This window comes from Schistocerca serialis, chromosome 3, assembly GCF_023864345.2.
Source record: "Schistocerca serialis cubense isolate TAMUIC-IGC-003099 chromosome 3, iqSchSeri2.2, whole genome shotgun sequence".
Taxonomy (NCBI): domain Eukaryota; kingdom Metazoa; phylum Arthropoda; class Insecta; order Orthoptera; family Acrididae; genus Schistocerca; species Schistocerca serialis.
Window position 1 is genome coordinate 356,341,073 of NC_064640.1, and position 19,494 is coordinate 356,360,566.

Below are 19,494 nucleotides of genomic sequence, written 5' to 3' on the forward strand. Positions count from 1 at the left end.
TTTAGAATATGCAACAATGAAAAATGATTAAGTTAAAAAATAATGTATGAAAAGGGATAAGGAAAAAATATATTATGCATTCTAAAGCTCCTTGGGCTCATTCTGATACCAGAAAACTGCCCATATAAAGTACATAGGACTAACGCTGACAGCCAAACGCTACAATAAGAATTCTTTCTTCTTAATGAGAATGAGGCAAAACAATTTTCATATCTTTGTTCGATTCTATAGAACACACCACAGCAAATCTTAACAAATAGTCCAGACACAATTATTAAATATTTTGTTTCAAAAAATGAGCAAATCAGTAATAATGGTTAGTGAGTATGGGAAAGATTAGTTTAAGAATACCATACATGGATAATCTTTATTTCAGTCTGAACATGCTAGAAAATTATATCACATGTCATTTTACACTTCATAAAAAATAATCACCACTTCAAGGTCTCTAGCAAGATCCAAATTCTTCCATCCAAACTTCATATTTTGCAATGTCTCCTGCTGATACACTTTTTTTACATCTTGTTAATGCTTCATCAAAATCCTGCATAGTTACTGGTAGATCAACATCTTCTTTCTTGATTTTCTTAATTTCTTCTGGACTCCTGCCACATATTTTATGCCTCATTGCCATAAGGGCAGCATCCCTGAGAAGAGCACACAAAACATGCATAATTACACAAAGGTTTAATTTACTGTTTCAGGATCAAGTGGGGTGGTTTTTTTAGTAACATTTCATGCATTTTATACTGAGCTCTGGAATCTATAACACATTAGAATCCATAACTCAGTACCACAACATAGGTGACATTCTGCCATTTGTGTTTGAATCCTCAGCATCAATTTGCATCTGAGTCAATACTCAAATGTCTGGTACAACTAAACTGAGCAAGCATTATTTTCTCTGATCTTGCCCGCTTCAAGTTTCTATACCATTCTGACAACAGCAATGATTGTCACTGCAAAGCACAACAGGTAATTAGTACTGGTTCATAAGCATCATGTGTCAGAAATATCAAGTGCTACAGTCTGATGTGACACCAGTTACTGTTTGTTATCACTTATTGTGTTCACTAGAGGCTGTGAGATAGACAGTGATATATTACAACTGTCCAACTGTACCATTTATTGCTATTTCATTGCATGATATACACTGCAATTTTTCACCATTTTAAATCCAATGTTTACTTAACACACAGCTTGTTGAAAAGCTATGATCTCTATCCATTGGCCTGCAATGTCATCTAAGTTGTAACCCATTGAGAATACTTATTATGTGATGAGGAAAAATTCCTTTCACTGTAGATAGAAACTGAAATTGCCAGAGAAATAGTGGAATGTGTTTTTATTTATTTATTCTAATACACATTCCATTTATCCATTATTGTGTGATCACACATGCTTGTGGAATGACTTGAAACTGTTAACTCATTTTGTATGTTTATGTCAATACAGAGTTTAAAATGTAAATTTCAGATATTACCTAAACACAGCCTTTGATTTATAAAATACAGTAACCATCTTTATAACTTACAGGACACAATGTGATTTATAAGATCTAATGAAAGAAGAAAGAGACAATAAAACAGCAAAACACAGGTAGATATGGAAAATGCTCTTACCTGTGTCTGTTAAAGAATTTGTCTAGAGAACAGAAACTTTTTCAAGATGAAACTGCTCCAGCTTACTTTTAAACATTCAGTTACTGCCTTGTAGGGATTTAATATGACTTGGAGGTGAGTTCAAGATTTTTGTGCTAGTGCATTTTACACATTTTTGCACTAGAGAAAATTCTTCAAGTTTTATTGTATGCCACATTTCCTTCTTGTGTTATGGCGATGGCAGTACTCATTCATTTATTTCATATTGAGAAGTATTGTGACGCATGAATGGCATGATCAAAAAGAGATTTTGAGAGGTAGTAATTAATATCTCTATTTGCGTCAAAAGATTAGGACATGAAATTTTTAGAGGCAGTCCACACACCACTCTGACAATCTTTCTCTGGATGATAAAGACTTCTTTCAGTATCAGTGAACTGCCGCACAAGATGAGTGACTGGAAGTAACCAAAATAAGCAGATTTTGAGACGTTGATGTCTCAGAGTTGGGAGATTATCCTTTTCAAGATTTGAAGGATGTGATGTTCACAGTTAAACCTGTTATTCATTAGTATGCCTAATTATTTCAAACAATATGCCCACTGTATCTGATGGCTCTCAAGTGCAGTGTTAATTTCTTATGGGCTTTCCTGATTAGAATGGAGGTAAATATAATTGGTTTTGATGAGGTTTATTGTCAGGGAATTTACTGTGAACCAGTTCAGAACATCTGCAAGTAATAATATGGCATTAAACTCTACATCTGTGGATGTTTTATAGTGTATCACAATGATTGTGGATAAGAAATAGCAGGTGACTGATGACAGAGTCTTGTAGGGCTCCATAATTTACCATTCCCCATTTGGACTCCAGCCCTCTTACCTACATGTTGATCCCATCTGAGATTATTTTCTCTTGTCTGTCATGTAGGTAGGATTTTAGCCTGTGGCTCAATTGTCCTCTGATTCCATACTGGCATCCATAATTCATGCTTCATACTGCGCAGAATTTTTCCTCTTTGAAAGTTAAACAAGGCTGCTTGTTGTCTGTCGGACTTATTAACTCTAATTTGTTATATGATATATGAGAAAATGATGGTTTCATGAAGTAGCTTAAATCATAACAGTGAGCAGTGATTTATTCATATAATGGTCTATTATGTTACAGAGATAAGTGTGACCTGTTGTTATTTATGAAATGAAATTACTGTGTCAACCATTAGCAGTTGGGTCACTGTTACATAAGCTGCCATGCAGCATGACTGACAGTAGTACAGAATATTCAAAGTCTTTCAGTTAATACTATTACTAATATGTTTAACTACTTTATTTAGTATTTTATTAGTGACAGTCTACATTTATAAGCAAGAATATACTGATCATTCATGTAATTTTCTGTGAGTCAACCACTGGCATAAAAACTTGATCATAACAGGGATATTACTAATTGCCTTGTGTAATGCTGAGGTAAACACAGATGGATGCCACTCATAACATGGTATTGTGATCACTGGCCTATTTATGTATGTCTCATGATGTGTGTGTTGTTCAGGTGATCTCCAAGATGCCAGTATGTTCTGGTGCATCATTTAACATAATGAAACAAGAAGCCTGATTTATTAGAGAAGATAACACATTTCTCTTACACTATTTTCTAAGGTGAATCCTGTAATGCTGAATGACATAATATGTACTGGTGTCAATGGATAAATTAGTGCACACACATGGGTGCAGAAAGACATGAGCAATCATGAATCATGAATTGTGTGCTCTCAAGCACTATTATCTCCTCCAGCACTGTTTCATTTTTCAAGCCATGTCACATCTGTGATATTCACTGGAAAATCATATTTGTCAAGTTGCTTTGGTTATCAGCTTCCCTCATTTAAATGGAAGAAAGATGGTCATAATGTTCTGCCTTATTAGTGTACTTTGATTTTCAACAAATTGTATTTTACTTACCTACATACATTACTTATGTCTGATCCTGTGTAGCCCTTAAGGCTGTCAGCAACTTTGTTAGTATCTAGAGGAGGATCAATATTTACTCCTTCTAGGCATAGTTTCACCAAGGCAGATCTTGTTTCATCTGAAACAACATGAAACATCCTGATATCAGTAATGACAATCTGTGTAAAAAAGGGTCCATTACACAAAGTCTGTGAAAGAGAAATTGGAAAGGAAGAAACTGCCACATACAAATAACATAGGATTTATTCTGTGTAATGAAGGCGAATTAATTCTCATCAGTAACACAGACTGTGTGGATACACCAAACTCTTTACAACATCCACTGTCTCTAAGTCAGTTTACGGAATGTGCTCAAATGATGCAGTGGGTTTAAGATACATAACATAGTCTTCACTTGTCCAGTAGAACAAACTCTGCATATACTCTGTGTAGAGTAATTTGTTTTCAAAATTATTTTATACGCATAACATCCTCAAGATCACTACACAAATCTTGGAAGAGAGCCAACAGCTGGATAATTTACTCCTTCCTGTGCATTGCTAGGTTTGTATAAATGTTAGGAAATGTCATTTTTCACTGTTGTATTATATTTATGAAAGATACTGCTGTTTCTGTTTCAACTGCTATTGATTAATGTCAACAAACTTCCTTTCACTGTCATTTCCTGTTGCATTTTTCACTATGAATGTACTATTTTTTGCTCCATTAAAATTTTTCTTTATTGTGGTAATGGAGGATGTCCGTGAAGAACTGTGACACGTACTCCAACTGCCAGTATTGGTGTGGCGTACACGTGGTATTATTGTACTGAAATACGTGAGTTAGGGGCTTGTGGTTGGTGAAAATTACAAAGGGATGAGCTTCTACTGATAGGCGGCAGAATTTTACTGCCTTGAACAATGCAAGCAACTCACAATCCTTAGCACTCCATGTGTGTTGCCACTCTGAAAGCTTCCATGAGAAGAAACTGAGCATCTGCCAGCTGCTGCCAATGCGCTGTTGAAGCACTGCACCTATAGCTGTCTGGCTAGCATTCATGACCACAGCCAGTTGAGCGTCGTGCACCAGGTGAGAGAGCAGTGTCACTTCTGCAAGGCTTCGTTTGAAGTTAATAGATCCTCTCTCCATTGCATACTACCAGTTAACAAGGGTCTCACCCTTCAAGGTAGGAAAAAATGGTTCAAATGGCTCTGAGCACTATGGGACTTAACATCTGTGGTCATCAGTCCCCTAGAACTTAGAACTACTTAAACCTAACTAACCTAAGGACATCACATACATCCATGCCCGAGGTAGGATTCGAACCTGCGACCGTAGCGGTCACGCAGTTCCAGACTGAAGTGCCTAGAACCGCACTGCCACACTGGCCGGCTTCAAGGTAGGACCACGTAGCACCACAGTCAGAGGTTCCAGCAATGTGGTGGCATTAGGCAGATGGCACCGATAAAAATTTATCATGTCAAGATAGTGGCGTAAGCCTTTGTGTGTCAGTGGGTGCACCTTGTTCAACATCCCCTGCACCTTACCCAGTAGTGGCTCTGAGTAAATGCCCTTGAAACTCAATTTCTGTGACCCCAAACATAATTTTTGAGGGATTAATGACTATGCCGGCCTCGCTCAGCCACTGAAAGATGGTCGTTATGTGGCAGTGATGGCATTCAGATGACTTTGAATAGATGAGGATATCAGTGAGGTACATAAAATACCACAAATATGCCTCATAAAATGCCATCCAGTAAATGCTGCTATGTCTGGGCAATATTCTGTAGACCGAATGACAAGTATAAGCTTTCAAAAAGAATGAAGGGCATTATAATTACTGTTTTCTGAATGTCTTCAGGTACCACAGGGATCTGCATGAACACCTTCGTGCAGTTAATTTTGCTAAGTATAACAGAGCCCACCAAGGCGTGGCGACAATTCTATAGGCGTGGTTTGAGGTATCGGTCTGGCACCGTTTGTGCATTTAAGGTAGGTAGTCTCCTCATGGGCATGGCACGGCCGACTTCCTTCCCCGTCCTTCTCTAATCCGATGAGACCGATGACCTCGCTGTCTGGTCTCCTTCCCCAAAACCAACCAACCAACCAATCTCCTCATGGGCACCAAAAATTATCTTTCTTTGGCACAAATTGCAAGGCAGAGGACCATTGGCTACATGGTGGACGAACAATGCACTGTCACAACACGGCCTCGAACTCAGCCTTTACTACAGCAAGTCACTCGGGTGCAAGTTGATGTGGACAGCATGAGGTTGGTGGTCCACATGTAGTCATAATGTGGTGGACTGCTGAATGTTCGACATGCCTCAGTGAACAAGGCAGACAAGTGCGCTCTGGAAATTTGTCCAGTATATCTGCATATGGTCTGGGGAACTTCACTAGTTTAACACTGAACGAGGCAGCCAGCTGTTACTGTAACTCTATTTTCAAATTTGTTGTCAAATCAGAAGGGCACTTGTAATGTCAGCTAATATGTTGTTGTGACCAAGGAAATTCGCACCCCGGATTGGTTTGTTGACATCAGCCACAACAAACTTACAAGGAAAGGTGCGACACAGTCCAGGATCCAAATTTCTGTGACAAGTGTTGTACATTTTTATTGTTGAGTTGTTTGCCACCATAAGAGATTGTCTAGGCCTTCCAGCAAGCTCTTAGCATAAATCAAGGGGAAAGAGACAGATTGGAACCTGTGCAGATGAGGTACTTCACGCTGCTAGGCCATTCCATTTTGAGGAGATGCCTGGATATTGCACTGCAGCTGGGTGAACCTAGGCCCATTTGCAGCTGGCATTTGGGTGCAAGCAGAGAGGCCGACACTTTGTCGCTTTATAGCTAAAGCAGGAATGATACCAGCAGTGCCCACTCAGCTGATGCTCTAATGTTGTCGGCTTACCACCAGAATGGCTGGTAACACGCTGATGGTGGTGGGAGCCAGATCGGTGGTATCGAAATCTGTGCCACTATGAGGACTGCTGCTCTCTGTTTGTGAGTGTGCCAACTGGTCGACCTGTGTACTGCCACCTTTGCGGCCAGGTCTCGAACTAGGTAGGGCAGGTTGGCATCTGTACTGGTGACTACGGGAGACACATATCACCACAAAGCCAAATTTGCAGGCACGGCGACAGCATTGTAGGCTGCCACGGCGGTGGTATTGGGTGTTGTTGCCGGTGCGTCACACACCCTATCAGCCAAGTCCATGACAGTGTCCAGCTGCATTTCTGTTTGTGCAGCAATGGCTGCTTGCACTTGTGCTGGAAGGCTGCGCATCCAGACAGCACGCAATAGCAAGTCTAGGACCATGTCGGACTGTGCGAGGCTCTGAAAATGGCGCAGGAACTGCGATGGCCTCCTGTCATTGCACATTGAAATAAGGAGTTCTCATAATATGCAAAGATCAGCACATTCCTCAAACTGGGGAACTATCAAGAATGGGGTTCCACAAGGGTCAGTCTTGGGTCTGTTGTTGTTCTTAATATATATTAATAACTTGCCATTCTATATTCATGAAGAGGCAAAGTTAGTTCTCTTTGCTGATGATACAAGTATAGTAATCACACCTGACAAACAAGAATTAACTGATGAAATTGTCAATAATGTCTTTCAGAAAATTACTAAGTGGTTCCTTGTAAACGGACTCTCACTGAATTTTGATAAGACACAGTAGATACACTTCCGTACAGTAAATGGTATGACGCCATTAATAAATATAGACCTTAATCAGAAGCATATAGCTATGGTAGAATACTGAAAATTTTTAGGTGTGTCCATTGATGTGAGATTAAATTGGAAGAAACACATTGATGATCTGCTGAAACGTTTGAGTTCAGCTACTTATGCAATAAGGGTCATTACAAATTTTGGTGATAAACATCTTAGTAAATTAGCTTACTACGTCTATTTTCACTCATTGCTTGCATATGGCATCATATTTTGAGGTAATTCATCACTGAGGAATAAAATATTTATTGCACAAAAGCGTGTAGTCAGAATAATAGCTGGAGTCCACCCAAGATCATCCTGCAGACATTTATTTAAGGATCTAGAGATATTCACAGTAGCTTCTCAGTATATATACTCTCTTATGAAATTTGTTATTAACAACCAAACCCAATTGAAAAGTAATAGTAGTGTGCATAACTACAATACTAGGAGAAAGGATGATCTTCACTATTCAATATTAAATATAATTTTGGCACAGAAAGGGGTGAATTATACTGCCACTAAAGTCTTTGGTCACTTACCAAATAGTATCAAAAGTCTGACAGATAACCAACAAGTATTTAAGAAGAAATTAAAGGAATTTCTGAATGACAACTCCTTCTACTCCATAGAGGAATTTTTAGATATAAATTAAGAAAAAAAAGAAAAAAACCAAACAAAAAAATTATTAAAAAAATTAAAAAAAACAAAAAATAAAAAAGTTGTTATATTAACTTAATTATGTTGTTAAATTAACTTAATTATGTCATGTATTGGAAAATTTGACTCGTTCCACATCATTACAAAATATCGTATTCATGATCCATGGAACTAGTATTAATCTAATCTAATCTAATCTAATCTAATCTCTCCTGTTGTCGCAGCAACTGATTCACCTGTTGTTCCCGCAGTGATGCAATTCACCTTATTAACTCCTCTGTTAGTCACTTATATGAAGACTATGTCGGCGTGGTGGTGATATCCCACACTTTGGCTGCATAGTCTTGATCTAGCTGGCTCATGACATGTCCAAATTTGGCGAGGTCACAGGTGATGTTGCTCATGAAAACTGCCTCCACTTGGCTGAACCACATGATTGGGCCACAGGGCCAAATGGAGGGCAGCCTAACCAAAATACACATCCTGTGCTTTCTGCCACTCCCATAAACTTGTTCTCCAGTCTCTGGTTGCGCACTAGCAGCTCAAGTATTGTCTGTTGTACACTGTCTATTGTCTTTTGCAATTCTTCCAAAGCTGTCACCTTGCTTTAGCGCCTAGTTCACGAAGTTTTGTTCGTGAACTCACTCTTCATACGCGAGGACGAAAGCGTTAGATCACTTGTGGTTCTGCATCACTCACACTGATGAAAGTTCATCACCGCGTATTTAGCGTAGCGATCGTGTTGGGGTCACCAGTGAAGCGGGAACGTGTGGGTATCGCCGCTTACATGTCAGTTGTAGAGCGATCCGACTTTACTGACACCCACGCACTTTGTTCGACGGTGTGGTAACAGGAAATTGATAAGTACACTTTCCGAAAATTATTTTGTCAAATGAGTAAATGAACAAGTGACAAAAATGAAATTGATTCGCAATGTCCATTAACCGTCGATCGCGATAATTGTCTTTGCATAACAGTTCCGCTCGAACACCGACCCCAGACGGTGTACCCTCCTCGGTGACGAGCGCGTCGTCTGGTTGTGTGAGGGCAGGAGAACAGTGGAAGCATGTCCGGAACAAAACGAATCTTTTTCTCGTGATCGTGGGGGTGCTGTGTGTTTCGCAGACATGATGAAGCAAAGGGAGAGTGAAAAACAAAGATCCGTATGAGTCTGTGGGGAGCTCGCGTTAAGCTCGACCCTCCTGATCCGCGGACTGAAATTACAGAATCTCGAAATTCGCGTCTGTACTATACGACAGCTCAGTTCGCACTGCCGTTGCTTGTTCTGCTGACTCGCATGTGTGCGTGCCACGTGGGACCGTCGTGACAGCTCTGGTCCTTTCACGCATTTTTGCGGCACCCCTTCCACAGACGCACCTGGAGCGATATTAGTTTGTTTTATTCACAGTGCATAGTTTAATTTTTGTTCCCACGTATTTCTTCGAAAAAGTGAATTGTACCTTTGTATTTTACTTTCTAGACTAGTGTTTACTATCTTAAGGTTTTTTGTATAAGTCTTAGTGCATTATCTTTGTGGGAGCCAACATTCTAGTGCAGTTTTGCCCCGTCATAAGTACTACAGTTATGTGATTCAATTTGGATCTCGTGAACACTGGAGACAGTTCTCGCATAGTCAGTGTCTGGTAGTCTCAGCAGAGCGATGTGTGTGTAGTGGGAGGGTGGGGGGGGGGTTGAAATTCACATTGGGGGGACTTCCGGTAACATGACCTCGATTCTCTGCCATGACATTTGGAGCACTGCAAAATTATCAGTACATCATCTCGCTTTCTTATCGAGTGATTTAATGTCTTCCGTATTTCATTTCGTTTCGCAGTAAACGGAAGTGGGTTTCATCGCATTGTGTTCCTGATATATGACTTCCTGTGTGTATTGCACTCTTTGAACTGCACTGTGAATAAGCTGATTGTATTCTGCTCGATTTTTGCTTGCATCTGTATTGATTGTTGGAGTAAATAATTCCATATTTGTTTTCGTTTCATATAAAACAGAAATTGGTTTTGCTGCATAGTGTTCTGTTGACATTTGCTCCTGCCTACGAATACGAATGTAAACTGCCCAGTTTAAGTGCATTTTAAGTATATTTCTCATATCCTACTTTATTTTAGTTCACATCCATTCTTCATCTTTCTCCCATTTCACCCAGTGACTTACTAATATTTTTCCCACAGTTGACCATACATTTACTATTTAAATTTACGAAAATCATCATATGTTGTCTTACAAACTTTCCTCAAAGTTATATATATTTTTTATTACAGTTCTTTATAAATCTATCCTCACTATTTATTGAATTGTTGAGGAGTGAAGATAATACTGTTTTAGAAGTTTTTGTTGGTGTGATATACCCGAAAATTGCAGGCATGTTCAACGCCACTAGAGTTTCTCACATTCATATCGTGTATCACTTTTCTTCTTCCTTGCTTTACACACTGCACAACTTCTGGGGGGTGTTTTCTTGATGGGATTGGGGAGAATAAACCAAACAAAACCTGAAAGTGTTTGCTTAAAACTCGTAAAATATCGAAAGAAATCGTGTGTGGTACTCACCACCAAACAGACCGATTTCTCAACTTTCCAATGGTATATTACATTCATGCCATCTAGTAACAGCGAAGAAGAAACACTAAGGAGGCGCTATAGCTGCTCGGTCCGTCTCACAGCTAGCAATGTAATGACGGACTTGAAACCTGTGGCTGGCTGTGAGACAGCTGTATAAGCTGTATAATCCAATGGGTTTATGGGGACCTCCATTTAGCAGCTTTTGACAGTAATGTTATTCAACTTTATTACATCTTTTCACGCAATGTGTATGTATTTCTGCATTGAACTGTGTTGCTTCTTGCCACTGACCAGGAAAGTACTTGGGCTCGAACAAACACAAATACACCAAAATCGTGTGAGAAATAATGTAAAGGTCTCTTATTGCACTATTGATACTCCCGCATCTGCAAAACTCTGCAGTCGTCCGTTAGAGGCACTGCGTATGCCATGCCGCATTGCACTCTGACCTGCCGGTACGCCAGTCGGGACCAGTAGGGACGGTGCAGCGTGCCTCTAAAGTTGCGTTTTGTGACATTATTTGTGTATTGAAGCGTCAGATGGGTCGGCGATTGATAATCAATCCTGCTAATGTATTGCGATTGGTTGAGAAGAAGTTACGAAGAACCCTTCTTCGCGAAGATGTTATTGGTGTAGAAGACGAATCATTCGCATGTTTTCTGGTGTCTATTATAGCGCAGAAATATGAGCATAAGTTAGAAACAGATACTGTTTTTACACTAACACATAATGATGATGATAGGGATGATAATGACGAACAACTCATTGCAAACGGTAGTGCTACGGCAAGTGCGGGAAGAGGCGATGGAAGCAGTGACAGTGAATACCAACCGTCTCCTAAGAAGAAGGTTAAAGTTGCAAGTATCATCACGGCGTTTGATGACAACACACTCGAGAACATGTACGATGATTATTACGTAAGAGGTTTCGACACATACGACAAGCTTCTGAAAAGATATCCTAAACTGAAGTCTAAAAGCAATATTAAAAACATACTGGATTACGTGGCAAAGAAAAGAGAAGGAAATACAGTTTTCAAAGGAAATCGTACACTGCTGTTCAAGACCATCAAGGAGCGTGTAATGGCGAAATTCGATGAAGCGCGAGAATGCGGTTCCACCGTTCATTATTGGCATTTACAACATTGGGCATTGGACGTAGCCAGAAATCTCGGGTGTACAAACTTTACAGCTTCACTAGGATTTATTACTAATTTGAAAAAGGAGTATAGGATAACATCACGCCGTATCACTATGCTCCAAGCACAAAAAGATAAGGATGACGAAGAAGAGCTGATTGAAAGAGCTCAAACGTTTGTTGCTGACGTCAATGAGCATGTCACGAGAGAAAACATCGATATTAGTTCTGTATGGAACTGTGATCAGTCAGTTCAACTATGAACTTTCTTGTGACAGAACACTATCCACGAAAGGGGAGAGAAACACTGTCGCGGTGTTGCAATCAGTTAACTGTGCAACACATACACTGCTGGCCACCGTAAATGCAACACCAAGAAAGACAAGAGGTAGCACAACAAAATTTATTTTGTAGATAACATGTTGACCAAGTATCAAATGATTACGTTTACAGACGTCTGTGACATGTGGTTCCTGCCAGAATCAGTAGCCAGAGTAGCCGCCATTGTTGGAGATCACCGCTGCCACACGTCTCGGCATTGAGTCAAAGAGACGTTGGATGTGTTCCTGGGGTACAGCAGCCCAAGCAGCTTCCACACGTTGCCAAAGATCATCTGGTGTGGCAGCTAGGGATGTAATCTGGGTCACTCGTTGAGCAACCATGGACCACATGTTTTCTATCGGCGAAAGATCCGGAGAGCGAGCCGGCCAGGGAAGCACTTCAATCTGGTTATTGACGAAGAACCTTTGAACAATGCATGCCACGTGTGGTCGCGCATTATCCTGTTGAAATACGGCTGTGGCCGAGCCCTGAAGGTAAGGAAGGACAACTGGCTCCAGCACCTCGGATATGTAGCGCCGACTATTTAAAGTACCGGCAATGCGTACTAGAGGCGTGCGAGAGTAATATCCAATACCGCCCCATACCATAATACCCGGTGCAAGACCAGTGTGGCGGTGCATAATGCAGCTGTCCAGCATCCTCTCTCCACGGTGTCTCCACACTGGAATTCGACCATCGTGGTGCTGCAGACAGAAGCGTGCCTCGTCAGTAAAGACAACGTCATTCCATTCTGCCGTCCACATCCGTCTGTCATCACACCATTGGCGACGGAGACGTCTGTGGTTCTGCGTCAATGGTAGACGAAGCAATGGACGTCTTGCGGACAGACCACTCTGCTGTAAACGGCGTCGAATGGTACACGCAGACACTGGATGATGCGTTACAGATGCAATGTGCTGTACTATGGTTCGGGATGTCACTGAGCGATCCGTGACTGCCATGCGCACAGTTTGCCTATCAGCACGTGCAGTGGTGCACCGAGGTGAATGCGATCGACCACGTCGGTCCGTCGTACCCTCCTGCACCCAACGGTCACATATCCGCATTACAGTTGTTTGGTTTCGTCCAACATGACTAGCGATTTCTCTGTATGATAATCCACAATCTCGGTAAGCCACTATCCTTCATCTGTCGAACTCGGATACTTGATCAAACGATGTTCGCTGTTGTCTACGAGGCATAACTGATCGTCTTTTGAAACAACCACAAGGTAAACACACGTGCCGAACGTACACTCGTCGAAATCGCCAAGCCTTAAATGGCGCTATGAGGTGGCGCCACAGGCGCGCATGATGTGCGTCTGCGCTGAAATTCTAATCAGTTGCATATCTCATCACTGCAATTCCACGGTGTAAATTTCACTTGATTCGGATGCTTCCTTCAGGGTGTTGCATTTACGGTGGCCAGCAGTGTAGTTACACGAGCGATGTTGCTATATCAATGGACGATTCCACGAATCCAGTGGAAAGTTTGGACCCCGCGTGTCAAGGGAAATAGAAACGCGGTGCCCTCCAAATGTCGTCGTCGATGCCAGTGTGAATGGGAAGATGACGAAACAACATCTGAAGACGTTTTTTCTGTCAGTTTTGAATCCACATTTGTCGAGAAAGTCATTAGTACTTTGTGACTCTTGGTCTGGACATAAGGATGAACGAGTACTACTGGAAGCACCTGGTGGAAAACATGTAGATTTAAAAATCATTCCGTCTAAAACTACAAAATATGCACAACCTCTGGATGTGTATTTCTTGAGGCAATATAAAATATATGCCGAGAGAATAAAACACTTCATTAAACTATGCTCCAGTAATATGCAGCCGAAATTGCACGACAGGTTCTTTATCATGAATATGCATTCTGTCATTTACAATCAGTTATCTGCGGGAGTGTACAGACCAATGTTTCGTTACGCGTGGCAGAACGCTGGCTACGATATTGGTGAATCATCCAACAACTTCAAAAGTGTCATTGACGTGGCGTTCAACACTGATATAGAATATGCAAATACGCCATGCGATCAACTTGCATTTCTTCACTGTGCGTTTTGCAGTCATTCGTATTGCTCGGAGCATTTTAATGACATTCCGCATTTACATTTATAGTTAAGATTGCTGCATTGCGTATGGCGTCTACAATTACATCTACAGTGATATCTAGAGCATGACTGCAGAGTTTTGCAGAAAAACGACGCCCACCAGCACATTCAGAGGAACATAATGGTCCTGTAACCAAACGTTCATACAGATCTGTTTGTTCGAGCCCAAGTACTTTACTGGTTGGTATGTTTTGTAATATTAGTGACAGAGTTCTTAGTTATTGTGCCATATATTATAACTAGAAAAATTATTCTACGTCGAAGTACATATTTGTACATCGGATTGTGTGCTATAGTTTGAAAATACCGCATCTAGCAAACTCTAGTTATAGAGGATTCACTAGTAGATCCAATTATGAAAGCTTGTGTGTGTGTGTGTGTGTGTGTGTGTGTTATTTCCTATCAAATTTTCACTGGTGTGGAAGGATGATTGTAGTGCATTGTATTTTCAGTAGTCCCTGTTACAGGTGTCCGTTACTACGTCCGCAAAGGATACTTAATGGCAAGAAGCAACACTATACAAAGCAGAAATACATACTTACTTCATGACCAGATGTAATAAAGCTGACTACCAATTATGTCAAAAGCTGGTAACATGGAGTATTCCATTAAATGTGAGAAGTATAAAAATGGATGCAATCTAAAGTAAAGCAGAATACTAGCAACAAACTTGTAATACCTTTAAACTGAGCAGTGCACACACAGATTAGTAAGCAGGAACAAATTTACATGAGTACATACTACACTATCCAATGAAACAGTTTCTATTTTAGTCCTACATGAAACAAAAATAAACATGAAATCAAATACTCCACATAATATTATGGATGCATGCAGAAATAAAGAAGAATATGAGCACATATTCACAATGCAATTCAAAGAGTGAAATATACACAAGAAGTATAATCAGGAACACAGTGTGATGAAATCATCCTCTCTGTATTGTCATGTCAGATGATTTTTTTTAGATTTTGCCATATGCTAAGGTACAATCATTAACACGTGTAATGTATCACGAAGCAAATACCGTCCGCACTGGCGGAATGTTACGTGATACCACGTTCTTATACGTTTGTGACTATTACAGCGCCATCTGTCACACAGCGAAAGAAGTGGTCCAACTAAAATATTCATATTTATTTATGTACTACACGAATACGTAATAAAAATGGGGGTTCCTATTTTTTAAAAAAAAACGCCGTTGATATCCGTTTGACCTATGGCAGCGCCATCTAGCGGGCCAACCATAGCGCCATCTGGTTTCCGCCTTCAAGCTAGACAAGTTTCGTTCTTTGTAGTTTTTTCGTTTGACGCTTATTTCGTGAGATATTTGGCCCGATCACGATCAATGGACCACCCTGTATATTAAAGGTTCTTTTTTTACCTTAGTATTACTTAGCATCTGGAGCTTCTATTTTTCAGCGCTGAATTGAATGTCTGGCTTTTCTGGGAGCCTGCAATTGAATGTCCAAAGTTTCTACAAGTGCGACATGCCTCTTGGGAAATTTCTTGATATTAAGTTTCTCTGTACCTCTCCAGAGTTCTTATTACACCGTCTACCATCTCATAGCAAAAGTTAAGGTCTAATGTAACAGCCTAAAGTTGGCGTGAAAGCGAAACAGTAATCTCAAATACAGGGGTTGTTACCATCAAAGGTAAGCCATCGTCGAATAGAAACCAGAAGACTTGCACTTTCCGATTGCGGAGAAGGTCCGTCAATTACTTAAAAAAAAAAAAAAAAAAAAGAAAAAAGAAAGCTGTACACTATAGTGAAAGAGCTCTTTGAATTGGAGTGCATCAGACTTTGAAGCCAGCGTGTATCATTAAGATTTTGAAACCATTTTTGCCTTCGGATGATTTCAAGGACAGTTCGCTTGATAAGTTCCAACCCTTTTGCTGACTCACTCACTTACAAAACTGGTAATACTACTTACATCTTTCATCATACTGCGAACACTAGGCAAGCTGCAGGCCTCCACGGTAGCTAGGTTTAGTTTATGTTATGCAGAATGCATAAAAGTCGCTAGAAGCAGGAGTTACTTGAATCGAAATTGTACACCACTTAACTTTCAAGACATGTTGGCATCTCCGTCATAACCTTCACATCTCAAATTGTGAACTTGAACGATTTGATCGCTTAATGCAGCACCAGTCAAGTCAATTGCAGACAGGAAGCTTATGAAATCTCCATGCACTGTGCTGTTAGTACATCGAAATACCTGATACATACACTAAATTGTCCTGCACCACTGGTATCCTATTTCGTCGCCAAGGGTAGCATAATATTTCGCTTCGTCGACTTTGGTTCAAATGGCTCTGAGCACTATGGGACTCAACTGCTGAGGTCATTAGTCCCCTAGAACTTAGAACTGGTTAAACCTAAGTAACCTAAGGACACCACAAACATCCATGCCTGAGGCAGGATTCGAACCTGCGACCGTAGCGGTCTTGCGGTTCCAGACTGCAGCGCCTTTAACCGTACGGCCATTTCGGCCGGCTTCGTCGACTTTGTTGAGTACCTTTCTTATTATGACAGAATGGTAACAATCAATCATCTAATAATGAGCTTTTTTTCTCAGATATGTAGCATTTTGCAGCGCTCTCTCTAATTTTCTTTGGAGAGATGAATCAACTGAGTCAACGCGAAATTTTAAAACGGCTTGAAATTTTCCTTGGCCGATTTCATCACTTCATCTCGGCGGCCTCTTAACGGTATATTTTGTCGATAACATAGTATAATAGTATTTACTATAGGAATCAGCCACACTCTCTTTGATTTAATCATTTTCAGTTTCTCTCCGTTTCGATTAAAATATTGGCAGCCTTTTCAGGGTTTTCATATGAACTTTTGAAATGTGTACCAGACAAAGAAACGACGCACCAAGTAGGAGTTATGTAAATTGCTCACAAATTGGTATTCATCAATGTATCGAAGGAAAATGCAAAACTGTAAACTTTGACTGCTGGTAGATGAATGTGTGACACTGCAGCACGGTTTTACTGCGCAGCTGGCAAGGAGAATAAACAGGGGACACGTCAATACTAGGACATAAAATCTTTGCGAGTTTCATTCTGTGGATTCAATTAGACAGCAACTGTACCTCGTAAATGGGCGCGCGAACAGTATACGTAGATATCAGCATTTGAGAAAGGACGTGTAGTTGTTCTGAAAGAAGCTGGTTGGAGTAATCGATGAATTGCTCGACGTTCGGATAGGAGTGATGCTACTATTCGATGATGTGGGCAGGAATGGATTAACCATGGCAGAACACGATGTCAAGAAGGAACAGACGACAGAACATGAGGACCGAGCAATCATCAGAACCACGGATTCATCATTATCATAGAAGCAACGTGCAACTGGTGCTTCATTGACCACAAGGACCATCAATAGGCGGCTCACAGAAAGGGGGATGAGCTCACGGAGCTCCTTGCACCGACTACCATTAACCTCTGTACACCAACAAGCCTGTCTGCAGTGGTGTCAGCCACTTTCTGCCTGGAGTAGAATTGTCTTCAGTGATGAGTCGCGCTTCAAACTACGCCTTGATGATCAGCAAAGACGTGTCTGGAAACGCCGCGGACAGAGTGGGATACCAACCTGACTCTCACCCGCCATACAGCCCGACAGTTAGGGGTGATGGTCTTGTGTGCCATTTCATTTCATAGCAGGACCCCTTTGGCAGTCATCGCGGCACCCTTACAGCAAAGCTGTAGGCCGACGATATTCTAGGCCTCGTTTTGTTATCCTTCACGGGAAGCCATGCTGGGCTTACATTTCACCAAGACAATTCCCTTCCGCATATAGCGAGAGTTTCTGCTGCTTATCTTCGTGCTTGCTAAACCCTACCTTGACCAGCAAGGTCGCCGGATCTTTCCCCACTTGAGAATGTTTGGAGCATTACGGGCAGGGTCCTCCAAGCACCTCGGGATTTTGACGATCTATCGCGCCAGTTAGACAGAATTTGGCATGATATCGCTGAGGAGGACATATATCAACTCTTATCAATCAGTGCTAAGCTGTGTAACTGCTTGCTTAAAGGGCCAAAGGTGGACCAATGCGTTGTTGACTTGCTAAATCTGTGAAGCGCTTTCTCTTGAATAAATCGTCCAAATGTTCTGAAACTGTAATGGTCTGTTTGTCTGTAGATGCACAGAACATCTACCGATTTCTGTCATATTCAGGATTCTTTTTCATTTTATATTAGAGTGTATTTGCAAAGTGGACGAGTGGCTAAAGATCCTAGCGCTACAGAATGCTTTCCCCTACCACCTGGACCAGAAAATAGTACGCAAGACAAACATTATGCACCATTCTGTTTTTGGCTACAGACAGTATTTCTTTAGCCAATCCAATTGAAACTTTCTTTCTTGTCTACTCTGGATATTCATAATTCGAGGTGGTTCTGAAGACTGTGTCAGATGTTAATACTTTTCCTCATCGCTAAGTGCTTTTCCTGTTACATAAGAAATATCGAAACGATTTTCAGGTCAGGTAATGTATGTACTAGCCACTCCCTATAGCACTGGGTCGGGCTCTGTTAACAGCAGCCAACAAACTGATGCTTGTACACGAAGTAGAGAATCGTGCACGATGATTCACATGGTTCAAATGGCTCTGAGCATTATGGGACTTAACTTCTGAGGTCATCAGTGTCCTAGAACTTAGAACTACTTAAACCTAACTAACCTAAGGACATCACACACATCCATGCCCGAGGCAGGATTCGAACCTGTGACCGTAGCGGTCGCGCGGTTCCAGAATGAGGCGCCTAGAAACACTCGGCCACCAGCGGCCTGCGCGCACGATGAAATCAACAACTTACCAACTAAACTAACTCTGCGGAGCTACGCTACAGGGTTATTTAAAAATAGTCAAAATACCTTTTAATGGGTTAGAATAATACTCAGCAGCTTCGAAATCCCGAAAAAAATCAGCTGCACAAAAGTTACACATCTGATAACCTACTTGACCGAAATGTATGAAATAGCTGGTGCTTTGCGCGATTTCGAAGTAGGTCCGATAGTAAAAGTTGTTCTTATGGAAGAGTACTTTAACCTGTAAAAGATTATTTACCGATTTTAGGTAAAGAACAGAATATAAAACTATGAAATTCAGAGCAGTTGCAGGCGTGCGAAGAAAGCTAGTTTAAAATGAATTAAAAACCGAAGAAACCCGATGATTTATGTTGTATTACATTATTTACATTAAGTTTCACTTCACGCTGTCCCTTGTAGGGCCAGCAGGGAGGAACGAGTGCTCAGACTCGTGTCCACAGGCAGCCACACCACACCTATCGAAAGATCAACGAAATCAACCGAACAAAAAGTCACAAACCCGACTAATCGCGTTTATATGAATTTCATTTAAAACATACAAAATAATCAGAAGGATGCACCTGATGAACGTT

At 40.9% G+C, this 19,494-nt stretch overlaps 1 protein-coding gene across 1 annotated transcript in view; it reads right to left on the reverse strand.

Moving 5' to 3' along the window:
• Positions 1 to 448: 448 nt before the first annotated feature.
• The window catches only part of LOC126470162 (katanin p60 ATPase-containing subunit A-like 1), a 31,667-nt gene continuing 12,621 nt past the window's right edge, over positions 449 to 19,494 (reverse strand). Inside the window, exons 2-3 of the mRNA XM_050097789.1 lie at positions 3,562 to 3,688; positions 449 to 647 (exon numbers count right to left, since the gene is read on the reverse strand). Of these exons, the coding sequence (XP_049953746.1) occupies positions 449 to 647; positions 3,562 to 3,688 (326 nt within the window). The remainder of the gene's footprint in view (positions 648 to 3,561; positions 3,689 to 19,494) is intronic.